General features: G+C 31.6%; 1 protein-coding gene across 1 annotated transcript; it reads right to left on the reverse strand.

The window, feature by feature from the left end:
• Positions 1 to 406: 406 nt before the first annotated feature.
• Positions 407 to 15,602, reverse strand: LOC132718547 (N-lysine methyltransferase KMT5A-like). Its single transcript, XM_060702260.1, has 4 exons — positions 15,544 to 15,602; positions 10,427 to 10,553; positions 8,047 to 8,185; positions 407 to 3,441 (listed from the first exon to the last, which is right to left on the reverse strand). Exons 2-4 carry the CDS (start codon positions 10,533 to 10,535, stop codon positions 3,225 to 3,227), a joined length of 465 nt encoding a protein of 154 aa, XP_060558243.1. The 5' UTR covers positions 10,536 to 10,553; positions 15,544 to 15,602; the 3' UTR covers positions 407 to 3,224.
• Positions 15,603 to 21,140: the final 5,538 nt, after the last annotated feature.

Genomic DNA, 21,140 nt, shown 5'->3' on the forward strand with positions numbered 1-21,140 from the left:
GGTTTCAGTTACAACAGATGCATCACTGGCTGGCCTACTTCTGCCTCTTTACTTTGGTCACTGTCCTCTGTAAATGTCATTTGGTCACCATACACTGTTAAAGAAAAAGGGCCAAGGTCAATTTGTATCAGGCTTAAGAACTTTATGAAAGTTCATAATCATTTTCACCATCTTCTCTACTCACCTTTATCTGCAGGTAATCAACAATTTTATTTTTGTCTTTTTGCACATTAAACATTTCCACACTGACTGCCAATCCATGATGTCAAACATTTTCTTATTGTTATTTTTCTTCCAATTATCTTTCATACACAAATTAACAAAGTTTAATGCAGATATCCTTTCAGAAGTTAAATAAAACAAACCTCTTTCAGAATGGTGAAGTTTCAGTAACAACAGATGCATCACTAGCTGGCCCCTAGTTCTGCCTCTTTACTTTGGTCACTGTCCTCTGTAAATGTCATTTGGTCACCATACTCTGTTAAATAAAGAGGGTCAAGGTCAATTTGTATTTGGGCTTCAGAACTTAATGTTCAAACACTCTGAATTATTAATAAGATTGTACTTACAGAATACTTCATGAATTCACTAGCCAAACCTAAGGTGCACAACTACACACACTGACAAACATTCCTGTAAAGCTTCATGACTTTAGCTCAAATACTTTTTGAGCTATGTGCGACACAAATTGAAGATTGCAAACACCTTCTTGTTCTTATTTCTCTTTCCATTATATTTTATGCAATAATCAGCAAAGTTTAATGCAGATATCACTTAAGTTAAACAAGTAGAAATGCTGCAATGCAACGAAAACCAGGTTTTTAACGACAAAGTCTTGATGTGACAGGAATTAGGAATGACACATTTACAAATAGATGAGATACATGGATACAAAGCATTTGAATGCAACACAATGAATACATGCAAAATTTAAGATGTACAGCTCTTTCCAAAGTATGTAGATTTAGTATATGTGTTGTTATTCAGAAAAACAATTTTATCCCAAAACAATGACCTAGATTCTAAAAACCTCTGTAGAATACCAAAGCAGGGCATAATACAAGTTAAATTTATACCAACACAGAAAGCTGGTTTCAATATGTCAACATAAAATATATATTAGATACCTAAATAGTAATGCAAGACTGTATTTTCATATAAGCTACACACATGCCGGGAAAGGTATCATAAGCTCATAGTGTCTTGAAGTTATTGAGTATAAGCTGAAAATTCTATTGTAAGCAAGTAACCATTTTCTTGTTCCCATATATCTAACTAACAATCTCAAGTTTCATCTTAATATTAGCTACTCCCACAATCTACCATAAATAATATTTGTAAAGGTCCATAGACAATGTCTCATGCCAAACATCTAAGCTCTTAAGCCCTATATTAAATTCCATATCTGGTCAGTGAGAAATATAAAATGCTTTCTTCTTACAGCTTATAAAATAACATAGAAAATTTTGAAATATCATTGGACCTTAGATCTTGCAAGATATCAATTTTTCTATTTTGATAGTAAAAAATACAAAGCCACAGAAATTTACAGACATTTCTTGTTTATCAAATTGACCTTGTGGTAAATAATGCATTCACCATGTTTTCATGGAAAATAATTAAGTTTGTTTGATAATTATTTTAACACTTTCACTAATATCCACATTCAAAAAAAAAACTCCCTGTACATAGTCTGTGATCAGGGGAGCTTAAAATTCATAACAAACTGAAAACATGAAAGCTTTAAACTGAACAAGAACAAGAAATTATAACTGGGCAAAATATACCTTTACATTCTGCTAGTCTTCGTTTCTAAGTAAAATTGAATAGAAAACTAAATAACAAACTTCCCTTTTACAAACAATTTCCTGAAAACCTGTTTGTCAAAACATTATTAGGAATGGATAATTATAAATCTTATGCAACAAATATTTACTTGTAACATATAATATTACTTATTACATATGCAATAATTTTCCCCATTCACTTACATTGCAAGTGAAGACGTCAATATTTTTCTATATTGACGTGTTGAACTTTTCATATTTATGAGTTGACAGACTACTTTTCAAGAAAAATTGTAAAGCAATATTGCAGTGTCAAAAGGTCAGCAAAAATCAATCAGTAAACTAAGTAAAATCTTTCAAAAATACTTAAATTACTCTCTTAAAATTACTTTTTGCAAAAGGCAATATGCATTATTAATATGTTTGGTGAACAGAAAAAATATCAAGTTGACTCCTTGTTAAAATCTTGATTTGTTAATATTTCAAAGCTTGACAGCTGTAAAATTTTCAGTAGAAACAACAATCTGATTTTCAAAGCATTCATTTACATTTACATTTTGCATAAATGTACACAATCTACATCACTGTTATATTACGACATCAGGCAATATTGTATTTGTTGATTTTTTTTTCTTCTTTTTTTTTTGATTGGGTTTTACATCACATAGACACAGTATAGGTCATACAGGGACGTTCCAGCTTTACTGGTGGAGGAAGACCTCAAGGTGCCCTTCAGTGCATTATTTCAGGTACAAAAGGGCATCTGAGTAGAACCACTGACGTTTCGTAAGCCATATTGATACCTTCCTCACATGAAAGAACCCAAAGTCCCGATCGAGATTCAAACCTATAGCTGTGAGGGGGCAAGTGGTTTGTGACATTGGCAGAGAGGTTTCAAAATTATGAATTGAAAATATATACAAAAATAAAATTTTAAGATACTATTTTTTAAAATAAAATTGGACATTATAAACTTATTTTCATTAACATTTGTTAGTTTGGGGTGCATATGTAATAAAAAGGTTACTAGATTTGTCATGTCAAAATATGCACTTGTTCTTTATTAAAACCCGCGTGAAATATATATAGATGATCATATTACATATAATATGAATAATTCATTTATTACTGTGAACTTTCTGAAATATATAGATTTTCTTATAAAACAACTCCTGACGTCTAATTATAGTATAGTAAGTAAAAGATACACTTATTTAAAGAAAAATCTTATTAACAAGCTATTTTCTAATATTACTTAAGTGTTTAATTTTTTACAAAGCAAAATTTACATACCAACATTGAGTTGAGTCAAAAATTGGTTCACTGATAAAGATGGCTTTAAAACTTTCTGTGCCTTCCTTAGTAAAGATAGAAAGTCAATTGGACTTCTTATATTTCATTAATTAAACAGCCTTATTTATAAAGACAATCTTTTTTTCAGTTAATAAAAAATATAACAACCTTTTTTCTCCATGGATAATTCCCTGATCCATAATTATATCTAAGTTCATCTCCAGGATGTATAGTCCTTAGAGCAAAGAAGACAACATATGGTTGTCCCATAACCTCAACCACCTTTGGTAAACAGTTTGGTGTCCGGTTTTCATCATTCACCATTCTTCCCAAACTTTTATCATTTTTTGAGGCATCAATACTAAAAACAAACAAGATATATTTATTAATTAAGTGTATCCCCATCCCCATTACAATGCTAACCTCGTTATTATACTCATGTGTCATGGCTCCCAAATAAATAAACATCTTTTTTTTGCCAATTTTGAAACATGTACAACTACATGTGTTGAAAAATGTGCGATTACTCATATAACACTAGTTTATCTTGTCAAAAAATAACAATAAACAAACTATTAATTACATACGAACGTTTGAACAGAATGTTTAATTGTTTGTTTGTTTTGACATGATTATGTATCTTTTATTGATTATTTGCACAATTACGTTATGTGAATGCAACACTTTGCCAGGAAATTGATAGTTGCAAATTTTGTTTGCACTTGTCTTTTATGAAAAATAACTAGCAATCATAGGAATATAATGTTTGTTTTTTTATTTTGAAATTTACTGTTTATGTTCATGTTTCATGAAGTGAAAAGGTATGAGAGAAATGTTAAATAAAATAATTTACTGTCATAATTTGAAGCTTAAACAAGAAACCACAAAGAATTCCTAAACACTTACAAAGGAATAGATGTTTTATCTAGGAATTCTATCCTAGGCGACAAACCTAGGTTAGACTTAATTTTTATTCATTTTAAGGAAATTTCATTGGTTGCTAAATTGCAAATGGTGCAGATGGTAAAAATAACCAATGTGTGCAAGATCACAAAAAGAAAAACACACCTTCAGGTAAAATTAATAGAAAATCTGTCCCTTTTTAAATATTGAATTAAAGGGAGATAATTACAAAATTTTATAAAATGCTTCATAAACGTCTTTCTGTGAGATATTTAGCCCTATGAGATGGATGTTTTTGTCAAATTAATGAATCTCTTTCCAGATGTATCAAAAGTTAATGCCCTTCAAACCTGACATTCTCCATTTTAAGCGTGTAAAGCTAAATGTTCTGAATAATTTTTTTAAGAAACTTGAAAAACACTTTAACTGAGATGTTTTAATAATCTAATGGATTTCACAGAAAAGTTTTACCAAAGAAAGTCTCTGTTATCTTTTAGATATGATTATTGACTATGAATTGAATAAAATGTTTTGGAACAAAATATTCTGCCACTACTTTGTTATAAAGTTTAGCTTTGATTTTGCACATGCGCTTCTTACTTTCCAGGTAAGTACTGATAAAATTCTTTAAATCCCAATATTATTTATTTAATCCTATCTCATTAAGAGTAAGACCAATAATTTCACAATTGACAATCAACAGATATATAGCTTTATACCCTGTAAAAGTTACTTTTATGTTTTTCAAATAACATTTGTGGATAGAACATTAAAAATCAACACCATGTAATATGCAAAATGTGTGGAGGAGGTAACACGTTAAAAATTTGTGGCAGATACACCTATAGAACTTCTTAATATAATTATAAGAGTGTTATAAATCAAAACCTTATAATAACGCAGTAGAAAATCCTATGACCCAAACATGAGCTTTATAAATGTGGTTGCATCATATTTCATGGTGACCATTTGACATATAAATGATTGTGAAACATGCAATAACTGTTATAATGCTTGTTTGTCATGTCATGAAATACAGTAAACAGAGGAATTATAATTTTCAGGGTATGAAAAGCATGCAAAGATCAGCTATAGCCCATCCTCTGCTTTGTTTATTAATGATCTGCACGATTTTATTTTAACTGAAGCCATGTCGTATGCCTGGAAAAAGCATTTTTAAATAACTTTTACCATAGTAGTTTAATAAACAATATAATATATTCTTTCAAGTAAATATAAAGATATTTTTTAATTATTCTAAATAATTTTTGTAAGATGGGTGGAGTAAATTTGCACACCCAATATTAAGAAGATTTTATAATATTTATAATTCAGACCCCTGTTTTTAACATTGTCTGAAAGCTTGGACCCTAAATTGCAGTGTATGTAGAGAAAAATGTCCACATACATTCAAAACCTGACTTAAGTAGCCAACCAAGGGATGCATCAGAACTGACCACTGAAAGAAGGTGAATGCTTAATGCTGGTTTATATCATAACAAATAGCAAACTGAGATTCAGAAATGTTGGTATAATAAGTCTGGAGGCGCATTAATCCAGGTGACCACTAAAGCAGGTTTGACTGTATATTTGTTACTCTTTTGCTGTATTAAAGTTTAAGCAAGCATCTTCAATTTTTAGAGATACAGCTATTTCACTGCAGCTTATAGACTTATATTCCACTAAATTATTTTCACAAGCTTGAAGGCATGTTATGACCTTGACCTTTGTTCCTGTTTGTGAGGACTTATTTCAGAGATACTTGCATGTCCCCATACACTAAGGTTATATGAGAATTAAATGTATATACTGACAAACACAATGATGTTGAAACTAAGGCTGTGTATTGCCAGGCAATGCCAATACTGTACATACTGCGACATGGATATGGCGATAGGCAATACAATACAATACAATATATCGCTTCTAAGAAAATTTGCTAATAAACTTATGTTATCTATTCCATGGTGACTGCAAAAATGTGAGCCAAGATAAGTTGAACCTCCACTGCAAGGCACATTCTGCAAACTGCTACACTCTTTTTATCATCAAGTGGCAGTCCAAACTGCAAGACTTTGGAACTGCACCAAGCTGGTGCATTTTTTAATTTTCTTTTCGGACATTTTGTACAATTTTTCAAGGGACTATGTGCAAAGTATGCAATCTCTTATCTATCCCATCACAAATTTTCTACAAAAAGATTCAAAGTGTATCATACGGTGATTTCTTAATTTTCAAGGAGCTTAAAATAGGGAGACAGAATTTCAATTCAAGCTCACTCATTTTGTGATACAATGGCAGTATCATATATGTCGCACATTACATTTTTTCCAAATTATATCACTAGTGTTAACAAAAACATATAGAAATTTCTTTTAAAGGTCTACAGTCCGTAACTAGCCAAAGTATTTTGATTCTATTCAAAATGCCTTTATTCTGAAATAATAAGATCAATATTGAAAATTTACCAGCACAGTTTTTTTATTTTTCCTCTTATTGATTTAAAAATAAGGTTTTAGGGCTAAACTATGCATAAATTACCTCCCTTTTATATGAAAATAGACTATTTTCATTCTTTGTTTTCCTAAAAACTTTTGTCAAATTTTGATATCTGGTCTGGTGAATGCCTTGTTAATGTCTTAAAGTGTCTGTAAGTACTCAGTTTTATTTATTTTACCAGTTTCCCAGTTTATAATTAGGGACTGCACACCTTAATCTTTGTAAAATAACGAATATTGAATATTTCGTATAAAGGTCTGTATAATCAATTAGATCCAGACACTTACGGCCAAGTCAGACTTTAAAAATTCCATAATCTATAAATATAATTGTTGAAATGTTCACAACAGATTTTAACACATTGCAGTAAAATATCAAAGAATCATCTACTATTTGGGCAATAAGATCATCAAAAACATCAATAAATTTTCCAAGAATGAGTACTGTGATACGACCGATACGGCAGCTTCCGATACAATACGCATATCATTTCAGACTCAAACTGTAATAAATCAATATACTGGTATATCCGAACAGCCTTAGTTGAATTCATAGTATACTATTGGGACATTATTTAGACACCCAAATTGTTAGCCCTGGATAATGCTGTAGGTCATACAAAAAATGGATCATGAGAGAAACATTATTTATAATGGCTGTGTTTAAATGAAGAGAGCAATTTGTCCCGATATGTTATGGGGACCTTTGTGAATTGAAGAGAGCAATTTGTCCCAGTATCTTATGGGGACCTTTGTGAATCTCTTTGTTTGAATTAAGAGAGCATTTTGTCCCCGTATGTTATGGGGACCTTTGTGAATCTCTTTGTTTGAATAAAGAGAGCATTTTGTCCCCGTATTTTTTGTTACTCTAGATATTTACAGATGTATACAAGACTCAATAAATGTCAGATATCACAATTTTAAAAATCTATTTTCGACAATTTTTTGGTGCGTCTAATACACAGCACCTAGCTTTTTCCAAAAGATTTGCATTGATTTTTTGGGGGTGCGTCTTATACACAGATGTGACTTATATTCTAGTGATTATGGTATAAGAAATGATTATTGCTTTATTTCCAGAAATGTATGCACATTGAAGAGACATATTATGCAAAATGAACTCATAATGGTATTATCTCTTAATTTTTCATTTTTTTAGGTATCTATTTCTTTTATATAATCAGTACATGAGATTATTTGCATACATATACATAAATGCAGACCTTGAATGAATACATGTATGTGAAGCACAAGACTGATCCAAAGGTACAGTTAAAAAGTTAATTAAAGATTGACATAAAATAATGCATGTTATCAATTTTCAGTTAGTTTTCTACAATTTTCAATACACTTTTATATAACAACTTTTTGCTTTTTGTCTTTAGATACACCCTTTATCTAAAGTTCTTTAAATTATTTAAAAAGTTTTCAGCACCGAAGGTCATATCAATTCTTTCAATCATTGATGAGATATGATATACCTCAATGATATTTCTTGACAAAAAAAATAGCATAAAATAAAAGAATTTATCCTTTGTATTTAAAGAAAATAAAAACTATCTTACCAATATATTGTGCCTTTGTGACTGAATTCAAACACATAACTGTCATCCATAACATCCAGACTTCCAACTGATTTTGTTCCTCTGTACAGGAACAAAGGCTCTCCCTTCTCAAAATGTTTTCTAGAAAACACGCCATATCCTTCAAAGACACAAAAATATATTTACAACATTAAAAGTATAGCTAGTTTTTAATTTCTTAAGCGAGGAGAAATGGTACATTATGGAATAAAGGCAGATATAAGGATTTGAGCACTCACCAAAGTGAGTATTTTTCAATAAAACATTTAAGTTGACTACAATAAGAATTGTATATTTTGTGTGGATCATGTCGAGATAGGTCGTATACACATGTCATCAAGATCGTAGAATCTTCAAATCTATACAGTTAAACATCGTTGGCTCATACTCAGATTGCTCCAACACCTGGGATCTATCAAACCTTAAGCCCGGTCCCATTCTTTTGCCTTCTTTATTGTAAATAGTTCTACAACTTTGATAACTGGAACTTTCCAACAAGACTGAAATCTTAATGGTCAAATAATAGTGCTAATCACACCTGTTTTTGTTGTCATTGTAAAGGTACGATATATTTTATTGCTAGTGCACATTTACAATAACTAAATAATTGGTATAAGGTCCCATGTATGTTTTGCAGACAAATCATAAAATTCAAAATGGCTGTCATGGCTGTCATTTGGATGGTTTGAACCACAGAAAACTCAAACTATTATACAAAGGCCCCCGCTTTATTGAAATTTGTCCATGATTTTCCTACTAGTACAGAGATCGAAGAGATCAAAGGGGCCTCCGTGGCCAAGTGGTTAGAGTCACTGACTTACAATCACTTGCCCCCTCACCAATGTAGGTTCGAGTCTCACTAGAGGCTTGATTCTTTCATGTGAAGAAGCTATCCAGCTAGTATGCGGAAGGTCGGTGGTTCTACCCAGATGCCCGGCCGTGCCTGAAATAATGTACGGAGGGGCATCTGGGGTCTTCCTCAACCAGTCAAAGCTGGAAAAGTCGCCAGATGACTGAAATACTGTCGGTGCGACTTAAAATCCAGAGATAAAAAAAAAAGAAAAAAAAAGTACAGAGGTCATTTTGAATCTAAAGTTTATATACTGTCACGGTCCAATGTTGTCACCAAATGTCAAAGGGTGAGAAAAAGGTGCAGCCTGACAGGGACTCAAACCCGGGACCCTTGGACTATCATTCCACAGCTTTATGGACTGAGCTTTCCGGCCCCTTAAACATCTCTTCTAATCGTGAACAGAAAACCAATTCCATTTAAGAACTTGATAAAAATTGTGGTCAAGTATGCAGCTGTTTCAAATCTTGTGTTTATACAGGATCCATGTAAAATAAGTGGCAATGAAAGAAAAACTGTCAAGAACCTGGGTATCTGTGGACAGTTCATATTCCTGCATAAGAATATTAGAACATTTAAAATCGGTTAACCCTCTCCTCTGTAGGTATGTAGGCAACCATTATAGTCCAGTGCATTACAAACTGATCTAGCTTGGAAGGGGTGAAAATTTTGTAGGTTTTTGTTTTGAGGCTGGATAGACAAGTGAAAATTTTGTAGGTTTTTGTTTTGAGGCTGGATAGACAAAAGGTCAGACTGACAATGTTTAATAAGTATTCCTCTGTCTATTTGAGAGTTGGGAATAATAAGGAAAGAAGACTTGTGTGAAAGAATACCTGTGGTGTTAGTTCACTATATACTAACTATATACAAACTACAGTACTGGTGCAGTGGCTTAATCCTGACAGTGCCTAAAATTTCGGACATCAATTTAAAATGTTAAATCAATTGTAATTTTGCTTGGAATGATCAAGGTGGCTTTGAACGACTGCAACTGAGCTATAACCAAAGCAGCAAAACATCTTGTTAGTATCTATCAAAACATAAAATACATTTGAACCATTACTACTACTTTTTTCAATACTACTTAACATCATTAAGCACTGTAGATTTTGCCTGCCTTAACATGAAATATAAATTCATTCAAATCACCATAATTATATTGGCCAAAGAAAGTACATGTTTAGTACAAATTATTTCCATTTCATGCACTGAGATTTGATTTGGTTTAGAAAAGTGTCTGAATTTTTAGGCACTTATTCGTTTCTCTCAACAGTTAATGACATAATTCTATTTGAAGAATACATGTAACTAATAAAAAATATTATTTCCAAACTTCTATCTACAATTGTAATAAGAAGCTTAAACAAATCATTATTCATTCAAAATTTTATGCTCCTATCAGAATTTATGTACTTGCAGAGATATTCAGAACCCCAGTCCCTGAAATCTGTCCAGATTTAGGCTCTGCACCAGTGCAATATTACCAATTTTCTATTAATTTTGAAAAATTACCAGTCTCTTTATCAACTATTTTTATATCAAAATCTGGTGGATCAGCCTCTACCAATGCCGACAAATTCAGTGGCTCATTTGCTACTTTTCTTGTTCTTGTAGACCTCATACTGACAATTAATTGTATCTACAATGCAAAACAAACAGTGTGTGAATTTTTCTGAAAATGAATAAGAAACTAGCTCTAACTCTTATAAAAATTTTTTGCAAGATTTGTAGGGCTCTATCTACTAATAATGATATCATTTATGTGGACTCTCCAGATTTAGTCTGTAGACCGATTTTGGGCAATCACAAATCCCTCTGCTTGAGGTTAGCAATTTATGTGTCCTAATATTATGTGGCAGCCATCTTGGTTTTTATCAATATTGAACAGGTTATAAATGCCTATCAACAGGACATAATGTAGATTAAACCCATTTGACAGATAATATTTCATGTCTGTCACAATAATGCATGCAATGAAACATCCAATTCAATATTTTTAAACAGAAAAGTACAGGCATATACATATGACAATGAAATAACAACAAGGTCAGAAACAGTTTGTATATTTTATATATTTCAGTACAGTATTCTAATCTAATGCTATGTATTCACTTTTAAAAAGATCACGTATTGCTGACTGCACTGCTGTACTCTTTTTTAATTATGCCACCGCAGCATCTGCGATGCGGTGGCATATAGCGATTCACCTGTGTGTGTGTTTGTTTGTGTGTGTGTGTGTGTGTGTGTGTGTGTGTTATATAGATTATATAGTGAACTTAAAAAATCTTCTTGAAAAAAACCACTGGTCCAATTTCAACCAAACTTGGCAGGATTGATCCTTGGGTAAAGGGCTTCCAAAGTTGTTCAAAGAATTTCATTCCATGGAGAAATCTGGTTGCCATGGCAACCAAAAGGAATTATAAGAATAAATTTAAAAAATCTTCTTGTAAAGATCCAAAAAGCCTAGATCTTAGATATTTTGCATAAGGCATTGTCTGGTAGACCTCTACCAAGATTGTTCAAATTATAGCCCTGGGGTCAAAATTGGCCCCGCCCCGGGGGTCATTGATTTTCACTATATGTACATATAGTAAAAACTTAAAATCCTTCTTGTAAAGACCCAAAAGGCCTAGAGCTTAGATATTTTGCATAAGGCATTGTCTGGTAGACCTCTACCCAGATTGTTCAAATTATAGCCCTGGGGTCAAAATCGGCCCGGCCCCAGGGGTCATTGGTTTTTCTGATATGTATATAGTAAAAACTTTAAAAAAAAAATTTCTTCTAGCAATTGACAAATGCTAGAGGTTAGATATTTTGCATGAAACATTGTGAAGTGAACCTCTAGCAAGATTGTACAAATTATAGCCCTGGGGTGAAAATTGCCCCCGCCCGGTGGTCATTGATTTTCAGTTTTTACATATAGTAAAAAAATAAAAAAAATCTTATTGTCTGAAGGTACAAGGCTTAGAGCTTTAATATTTGTTAAATGATATCATCTATAGGTATTCTACCAAAGTTGTTCAAATTTTGCCTCTAGTGTCAAAATTAGCCCCGCCCCGGGGCCATATGTATATAGTAATAACTTAAAAAATCATCTTCTCTAGATTTACAAAGGCTAGAGTTAAGATATTTTTCATGAAACATTATGTAGTGAACCTCCAGCAAGATTATAGCCTTGGGGTCAATATTGGCCTGACCCCACCCCAGGGGTATACTATGTACATATACTAAAAAATAAAAAATCTTCTTGTCTGAAGATACAAGGCTTAGAGCTTTAATATTTGATATATAATATCATCTATATGTCCTCTACTAAAGTTGTTTAAATTATGCCCCTAGTGTTAAAATTGCCCTGACCCAGAGGCGATAGTTTTCCTTATATGTATGAAGAAAAAACTTGAAAAATCTGCTCTGAATTGAAAAATCTTCCTCTCTGAATTGACAAAGGCTAGAGGTTAAATATATGGCATGAGAGTTTGCAAAGTGAACCTTTACCAAGATTGTTCAAATTATAGTCCTGGGGTCAAAATTGGTCCCCCGGGGTCATTGATTTTCATTATGTACATATGTAGTAAAAAAAAAAAAAATTATTTTTGTCTGAAGGTACAAGGCATAGAGCTTTGATGTTTGCTATATAATATCATCTATAGGTCCTCTACCAAAGTTGTTCAAATTTTTCCCCTGGTATTAAAATTGGCCCTGCCCGGGGGCAGTGATTCTCATTTTGAACACATAGTAAAAACAGAAAATAAAACAAATGTTTTCTGAATTGGAGAAAGCTACAGCTTAGATATTTGACTTGAAATGTTGTTTGGTGGACTGTATAAAGATTGTTTTTGAATTAAATCCTTGGGTCCAAAATTTTGCCTTGCCAAGGGGACAGTGAACCTACTTTCTTGTCCTTTGATGTACAGCAATGAAATTTTGACCATGTGCACAGGTTTAGTTGTTAAATTGAACTTTTGATATCAGGTGACCTAGATTTTGATGATTGACCTACTTCTTGTTCCTTTGATGCACAGCTATGAAATTTGAACCATGTGCACATATTAAGATGTAAAGTGAACTTTGATTTCAGCTGACCTAGATTTTGAGAAAGTGTCTTACTGTGTTGTCCTTTGAAGTAGTCATGAAATTTAGTTTGTGTGAAATATGACCTTCACCACCAAAATCCACTAGACTCGAGTGCATTGATATATTCCTGCTCTGATCTTTTATTGAGTTAACAACAGATTTAACCACTAATCTGATAATAAGAATTAGATAGGTCAGGGATCTATGCATTATGACAATCTTCAAAATTGTATAAAAACAAAAAAAATCTGTTCCTATACTACTATTTAGTGTTGTATTAATGCGGTGGCATAGCATTTTTCTCAAATGCAATCTTGTTCAAATCTGTTTAGTGTGTCATAGTTTTGAACATGGTTTGGTAAGTTGATACGACACAACAGACATGCTTTCCTAATAAAACTACAGATTAATTTAACATTAGTTACTCAATACTTTTCATAATAATGATCGTAACTTAGATCAATTTTTACAGCGCAAGTTCTTTGTCATTTCACGACGAACTAAATACACACCGATAAAAAATGAATGCATGCTTGTTTTACAACATTGGGTGAGAATTGTTTGGTTGACAAGTTTCAGTTTGAGCCAAAAAGGTAGTTGATGGGACAAGACATGGTCTTCAAGAGTTTGAGCCATTGCCATTGGAGCCATCAGGAGTAGAATATATTGTAAATACATTTGGGACAGAAGAGATAGTTTAAGGGAACAGGGGTGTTCGAGTGTTAAATGAAGGTGTTTCCAATCCTGGTAAACTGATATCCCCTGTTACAGTTGATAAGTTTCAATAATTCATTGTGGTCAGTCTTTTTAAGAAAGCCATTAATTTGACCAATTAAGAGCATAAAGAATTTTCCCCATTTTATCTTGATGAAAAATTTATAGACATACATGTACATGTATGTCTTGAAAAGACTGACAAATTAATAAAAGCAACATTACCTGATTAATCATATTTACTTAGAAATATAATATGTAAAAATGCAATGAATTTTATAAATGTTTTGGTGTGAAATGTCTTTTGGGTGAAGTGAAGTGTCTGACACCCTATAAGTGTACCATAATTATATATATACCATCCCCACCAAAAAAAACAAATCCAAAATGAACTTCACCTGTAAATTAAAGAGATATTCTTGACAGATCAAAATTGAAACTGTTAAAAATGAGTATTTTGTTTTGTTTTGTTTATAGGTCATCAATTTCTGTTGGCTGTTAGGGAAAAAAAAGATAACAGACAGGTTAACCTCTAAGCCCATCTGTTTCTTACATGTATTGCTACAGTAGAGATAGTTCTTAGAAACTCAAACAGATAAACCTTTAATTACATACTTTTTTAAATGTCAAAGTTTATTATTGACATAGCTTTTATCTTTTTTTCATGTACATACAAATATTAATTTTGTGGAGCTATTCAATAGGGATATTTCAATTGCTTTCTGGTAGTTTGTTAAGCTGAAAAAAAGTTTATGCCTAAATGCCTGTAGTTAAAACAGCTTCACAGCAATATAACAACTAAGCAACTCAGCCATTACCTAACATTTTTAAAATCTAACCTTGTTTTACTTTAACAGCAGGTTTTTTGAAAAAAGCGATGTATCTTTTGTGTACATGTATGTTGGTGGTAAATACATGGAAATACATGTAAAAGGGATGATATCTATTAGGGATTTTTTATTTACTCAAAGCATGAGGGTCAGGGACCTACATGTACAAAACAGTTTTTGAAAACTGTTTAACTAGCGATGATAGCAGAGGTTTTTTTTTTTTTGGGCTTATCTTATAGCTGAAAAATTGGTTCATATTTTCCTAATTCTAAATAGCATCTTTTTCCCCAAAGCACAGCAAAAAAATCTCAAGCGAAGTTACAAGTTTAAAAAGTTGAATCAAATTTCTAAAAATCCTTGAAACAGGAGCTAAATCATTGACCCAGTGTTAAATGACTGAAGTTATCATCCCAGATAGTGAAGTGGGTGTTAATAATTGTTAAACAAAATACATTTTCATTTTTTTTAAATATAATACAAAAAATTTTTGCACAGCAGAGACATATCTGTTCAGTTGTATATGTATTTCTTAATAAATTTTTGATGACATCTTCTACCATTGACAGTTAATTTATTTCCAAAAGTATTACGAAATGTTTTTATACAATCACGGATCCAAAATTTTATTAGATAAACCCTGGATTCCCCTTTCCCATCCCGGCATACTATGCATGACAATCACAAAAAGAAACATCAAGTAAAAATCATTTACTGATGTTATTAAATCGCTTATTTCTATGTTAAAAAATTAAAAATTGCAATAAAAAATGTTTAAAATTGTAAGTGTAATCATAATTTTTTTGAATTCACTAGAATTTAGCTACATTTTAATTTGTAAACAGTGGTTTACCAGAAAGTTTTCAAACTTTCCAAAAAAACCCATAAAAATCAAGCCTAAAACAGGGCTGAGAAACCTCAATAATATTTACCGTAAATGTTAAAATTTAACATTTCAGTAATATTTTAAGGGAAACACCAAATTTAAGGTGATCACTTATATTTACTCTGTACCTGAGAAAAAGTTTTACAGCAGCGGTTGGCAAGACATACACTTCTTGGAGCTGCACATTGCGGCCCGTTCGGAAACCATTATGATTATCATTGTCCTGCACATAAAAGGCATATTATATGTCCCACACCAACAAATATTTGTATTCCAACCTTTCTATATGCAGCATTTACAGTTAAATCTTTATAGGGTAGCATTATGTTGCGAGATAATAGATAGGTCACCCAAATTTCTAAAAGAACAAACATTTTTTTTCTAGATTAAACAACAGCATCATGCGTTCATATAACTCAAATGTAATAAAATATTTCCATTGCAGTATTCTTTAAAAAAGATAGTCGATATTTTTACTTATAAAAAAAATCATGCCAAATGATACTCTGTTAAAAAATGTAAGTTTTGGTAAAAAACATTGATAAAAGATAACTGCCCATTAAAAAATCTCTTATTATATGCATTGGTATCAAATGAAACTCTAGATCTGAAGAGATTTTTGGTTAACCTTAAGTATGCGATTGTTTTGATTTGTTGTCTGGCACTGTCACTGTCTGTACACTTTTGTTTTGCTAAGAAATTTTCTCAATTTAGACCTAATTGAAATTAATGAAGTTTTTGTTTTGGTGCAAACTTCCCGGATTTGACACAAGGGAAATATTTGTTTGTCAGTATTTGTTTTTTAACACAAAAAGAGAATTTTCACATCAACAGAGCGAAATTTTCGTACGAAACAAGGCAAATTCGGTGAATTTTCTCTGAAAAAACATTTTGAATTTGATTGTTGAATGATCGAACATCTAGATTTTTCAACGTTTTTTTCGAGGGTTCACACCAAAATCTTCTGAAATTCACAGTTTTTTATAGTAGTCGCGAGAATTGTATTTTTTTATAATCTCTGAAAAAAATTTAATATTTTTTATTTAAATTGTAAAAAATAAAAAAACCCCCAAAAATAAATTAATACTTGATCCGTCTCGCAAAAAAATGGGGGAGACTCTAAACAATAAACCAACAGTTTCTTTTAAATTAGAAAGACATACAGTTCAAACGAAATTAACACAACTTTCGTGGAAAACTTCAAAAACGCTTTAGAATTTAAAAAAAACTATAGATCGTTTAAAAAGTTTTTTAAACCGCATGGTTTCTTTTCAAACGAAAACAAAATAAATTTTTTAAAAAAAACGAGTAATTTTGGGGGATTCGAATGCGGAAAATGTTTTTAAAAAAAAAGAAAAACATCCAAAACAACAAACAAAAAAGTAAAACACAACAAAAAATGAGTTTTGGGGATTTTGAAAATTAAATGGTTTAATTTTTTTTGCAAATATTTTATTTTTCACCATGAAATGGTAAATTTTTCCGAAATTGCCAAAGCCCCCGAGGAAAAATTTTCCGAAATTAAATTCACCCGCTGAATACTTTTCTTACGAACCTCACAAAATTTCTAAGCAAATCAGCAAAAAAGCAAAATAATTGGAATTTAACAAAAGGAAAACAAAAAATGAATATAAAAAATGTATAATTTTAGAATGACAAGGTTAGGCCATTACACATGCTGTAGTATATTTTAAATAACAAGCCTTAAAACACATGAATATTCAGAGGATCACTTAAAGTTTTTAAACAATCAATTGAAATTAATGCTAAATTTTTTATTTATCCGGGACTTCTTTAAGGATGGGAAAATAAATTTAAGAAAAGGATAGGTTTTGTCTTTGCTTGGAGGAATACCCCAAAAGAAGCGGGAATCCCTGAAAAGTTGTACCCAGGGATTCCATTTGGGGAACCCTGGTAAAATTAGTTTTAGAGTCAACCTTGATAATCGAGGAAACGCATTATAAAACTAATTTAGTGACATTAGCCGGGCTTTGTGATCTAAAATGTAAGTTCCCAAAGAGAAGAAGACCAATTAATACCGAATTAAGAACAGCACTAATCCATTAAAAGATGTTGTTCTTTAAATCAATATATTTCTATGAGAATTTAGATATAATATGCAACATTACATTTTATTAATTTCTTCTTTTTACTAGTTTTATAAAAAAGAAGTTTTTTTATAAGTCAGCTTCCTTTGGTCCTTCGGGGGGTTGGGCCAAGTCCTTGTTTTTCCTTTCCAGAATAATTAAAAAATTTGGGAATTTAAATATCTAAAAAGGTCAACAATTGAGAGGGAGTCTTTCACAAGAACCATAATTTTTACTTTAGGTTTTTCCTTTTTATTTTTTTCCGGGGAATTAAAACTACGGGGTTGGAATTTTCAAAAAATTTTTTTGAAAACAATAAGGGAAGTGCATGCACAAAAAAAAAATCTATCAAAGTAATTACTTTTATAAAAATAATCAAAAAACGAAAAAGATTAAATCTTGTTCAAAATGTTCTGTAAAAATCAATTTATAAATAAAATAATTTAAAAAACAGAAAAAAGGAATAGTAGGAAATCTTGTGCACTGCACTGCGAGTCATTGCAAGGGACACATGCATACTAAATTTGGAATTATTTGAACTTGATGACAAAGTTCCAGACAAGAAAATCCAGATGCCTCCACAAAGTAACCATATATGTCACCAAGTCAGGCACAAAAAAAAAAAGTGTCAGTGCCATATTTCTTCTTTCATTTTGGTAGAAATATGGTGAGGCATACCAGTTTTTATACTCCGTGCCGAAATAATCTTGTTTATTTAATTATGAGTCAGTAAATTAATGTGATATTTCTTGCAAGTAACTTTGAAAATTATATTTTAAGTGGTTAAGAATCGATCAAACAATAGTTACAAATGACCCAAAAAATGCTAAGGGTTACGAAATAACAGTTACAGCAAATTATTTCTGTACCCATTCTATTTATTCACACCAACGAATTATGGCAACTTTGCCACATTTATTTAACAATTTCCCCTTGAAATATTCAAAATATAAACGTTGTTCCAAAATTTAATTTTTTTTTGGGCATCCTCTTGTACCTATCCTCCAATATCCCGCACAACAGCCCATTGATGTTGCTTGCTTTGATAAATGAAAACCAGCAAAAGTATTAACATTTTTTTCAAAATGAATTAACTACAAGTAAAATAGAAAACGAAACAATTATTTTAAATTGATATACACATATCTAGTTGAATAACAATGATGTGATAAAAAAAAATCTTACCGAAACACATTTCCCGCGTATGTAACCGGAAGAAGACAGAATATATCCGAAATTTGGGACTCCAATATTTCCGGCTATAATCTCTTACATTTTACCCAACGGTGCAAAAAGAGAGCAAATGTAAAATGACAGATGATGTCAACTTTGCGGGGACATTGTTTTTATATCAAAAATAAATTCATTTCAGACAAAACAACATCATTTGAGCATACCGTAATTTTAGGACAGGTAATGTTCCCACAAGTCCCTATAACCTGAGTTTAAATTTTGTGTACATGTTCCAAATATGATGAGACCATCTCTCTCTATCTGTATGACTAAAATCCATAAGCAATCCCAAGCTTCCTTTTGATATAATGCTACCAATACCAACAAGTTTTTGTGTCAATAGGTCAAACCAAAGTAAAGTTATTGAGCAGAACATGAATTTTATTTTTAGTAACAGTGACCTTGACCACAGAAACCTGGGTAGCAATCCCAAGCTACCTCTTGATATAAGCTACCCATACACCAAGTTTGGTGTCAGTAGCCAAAGCAAACTAAAGTTATCGAGTGGAAACAAAAAGTTGACACCCGCGCCGCCGGCCGATTCGGCATTACAAATAACCCAGTTTTCATTTGAAAACCTAGTTAAAAACAGTATAAGACAAGAGCTTTGCTAGGCAGAAGCATGATACTGCTGTCTTTTATGGACTGTTTACAATACCCCCATCTCTCAAAAGATTGACCAAAAGACTATCGGTGAAAACTGGTGTAAATTATGAACTTATAACTATTTATTATATGTTATGTCTCATACATACATAACTGTTGATATCAACAAACTGTGCCATGGGTGATCACATAATAGTCTCATCATACAACAGCTGTATATTAAAACATAAATTGCATGAACTTACTCACAACTTTTCCAACTATCCAAATTTCTGGTGAAATATTTTTTTGGATTTCAACATATAGCAGCATATTGTCCAACATGGATATGACTCGAAACAAACAAGATAACCATTTGCACAATTATGTAGTAAAATAAATTATCAGTATTACATGCAAAGGAAAGACAAAAACTTCCTTAAAATTTCAAAATTCCTTCCTATGTAAAATAAATATGGAAGTTTTTTAAAACCATTGGCACATGTTTCTAGTTTACCTCTTCACATTGGAGGATATGGTGAACTAGTGCTTCCTGTTTGAATGTCCCTACAAAGCAATGTATACTGTCCCCATAAGGGTAAATCCACAATTTAAGTCATAGTTTATCTATCATAAGACAAATAGTGTCCTGATTAGACATGAAATGCATGTAGACATAAAATGCTGAGTTTTAATTTTTTGTACTGATAAGCTACAAACCAGAAACTAAAGACAAAATAATTATACTTATATTACTAATGTATTCCTAGATTATATTGTTATTTGTATTTATTATCCATCACATGTATAATGAAGACAAAAGTGCTTTTGAAGTTTCGGCAAGATATGTACAATTTTTGCGATTCATTTACTACCCGCAAACCGATTAATTGACAGGTTAAAAAGAATTTTAAAGAATTTTTGCAGATCAAGACCTGTGACCTTGAGTCAAACAAACACCCTGTTATTATAATATTGCTTGGACGTTTTGTATGCTTTAGACACATAATATGTAAACAAATTAGAAAAAAGCCAGAACAGGCAACTTTCCTTTGGCTTTCCTTTGGTGAAAATAACACCCATCCCTCCCATAGCATTTTCCAGTCCAGGGGCGGCAATTTCCTGACATAAGGGCAAAAACCCATCAAAACATGCTTGTATGCAGTAAATGGTTAATGTGGAAGAAGACATATAACCATGCTGTAGTGCTTAAGCATTGTTTTATAACATTTTTGGGAAGTGAAGGAGTACAACCGTTAAGTCAAAAATATCTGATTAATGGCATATTATAACTTTTACCCATGTAAAACCTGTCAAAACATGATTCTATGTGGTTTATTTGGTTAAACTACAAAAGTGAATTGGCCAGTGAAATTTTTTAAGCTATTGTTCAATGCTGGAAAAAGTCAATGCATTGTCTAGTTAAGGTATCCAAACTTTAATGTTACCATTGTCATGTTTTTCAAAGCATAATAAAATCACAAGCAATACACATGCAGTTCTTTAGCTATATGTATTGTCAAATATGCATTGACTTTGAAAAACAGTATCACCCTAAATTTTCATTTTGTACCCTCAGATTCTAAGAAAAGGGAGTAAAATACCCGCAACCAAAAAACAGTAGTGGGAACATTTGTAGTATAAAATCAAACAGTTATAAAAGAAAATGAGTGTTTCCATATAACAAGTCTTTTTCACAAATATTTTCACCCTTTGTGATATATGTCAGTCTGATGAACATGTCTGAAAAATTCTGAGAGGTCTGACAATTTATTATTCCAAATGGCTTGCATTTATTTTGTGTGTCATGTATACAAAAT

Source organism: Ruditapes philippinarum, unplaced genomic scaffold (genome assembly GCF_026571515.1).
Source record: "Ruditapes philippinarum isolate M1 unplaced genomic scaffold, ASM2657151v2 ctg6224_1_1_1_1, whole genome shotgun sequence".
NCBI classification, from domain to species: domain Eukaryota; kingdom Metazoa; phylum Mollusca; class Bivalvia; order Venerida; family Veneridae; genus Ruditapes; species Ruditapes philippinarum.

What these genes read in the sequence shown, in the direction of transcription:
- LOC132718547 (XM_060702260.1), bottom strand. Translation starts at nt 10,535, where the DNA reads ATGAGGTCTACAAGAACAAGAAAAGTAGCAAATGAGCCACTGAATTTG. An exon ending in AATAGTTGATAAAGAGACTG is followed by an intron (nt 8,186 to 10,426) that starts GTAATTTTTCAA and finishes GTGTCTTTGAAG; the next exon opens with GATATGGCGTGTTTTCTAGA. An exon ending in CACAAAGGCACAATATATTG is followed by an intron (nt 3,442 to 8,046) that starts GTAAGATAGTTT and finishes GTTTGTTTTTAG; the next exon opens with TATTGATGCCTCAAAAAATG.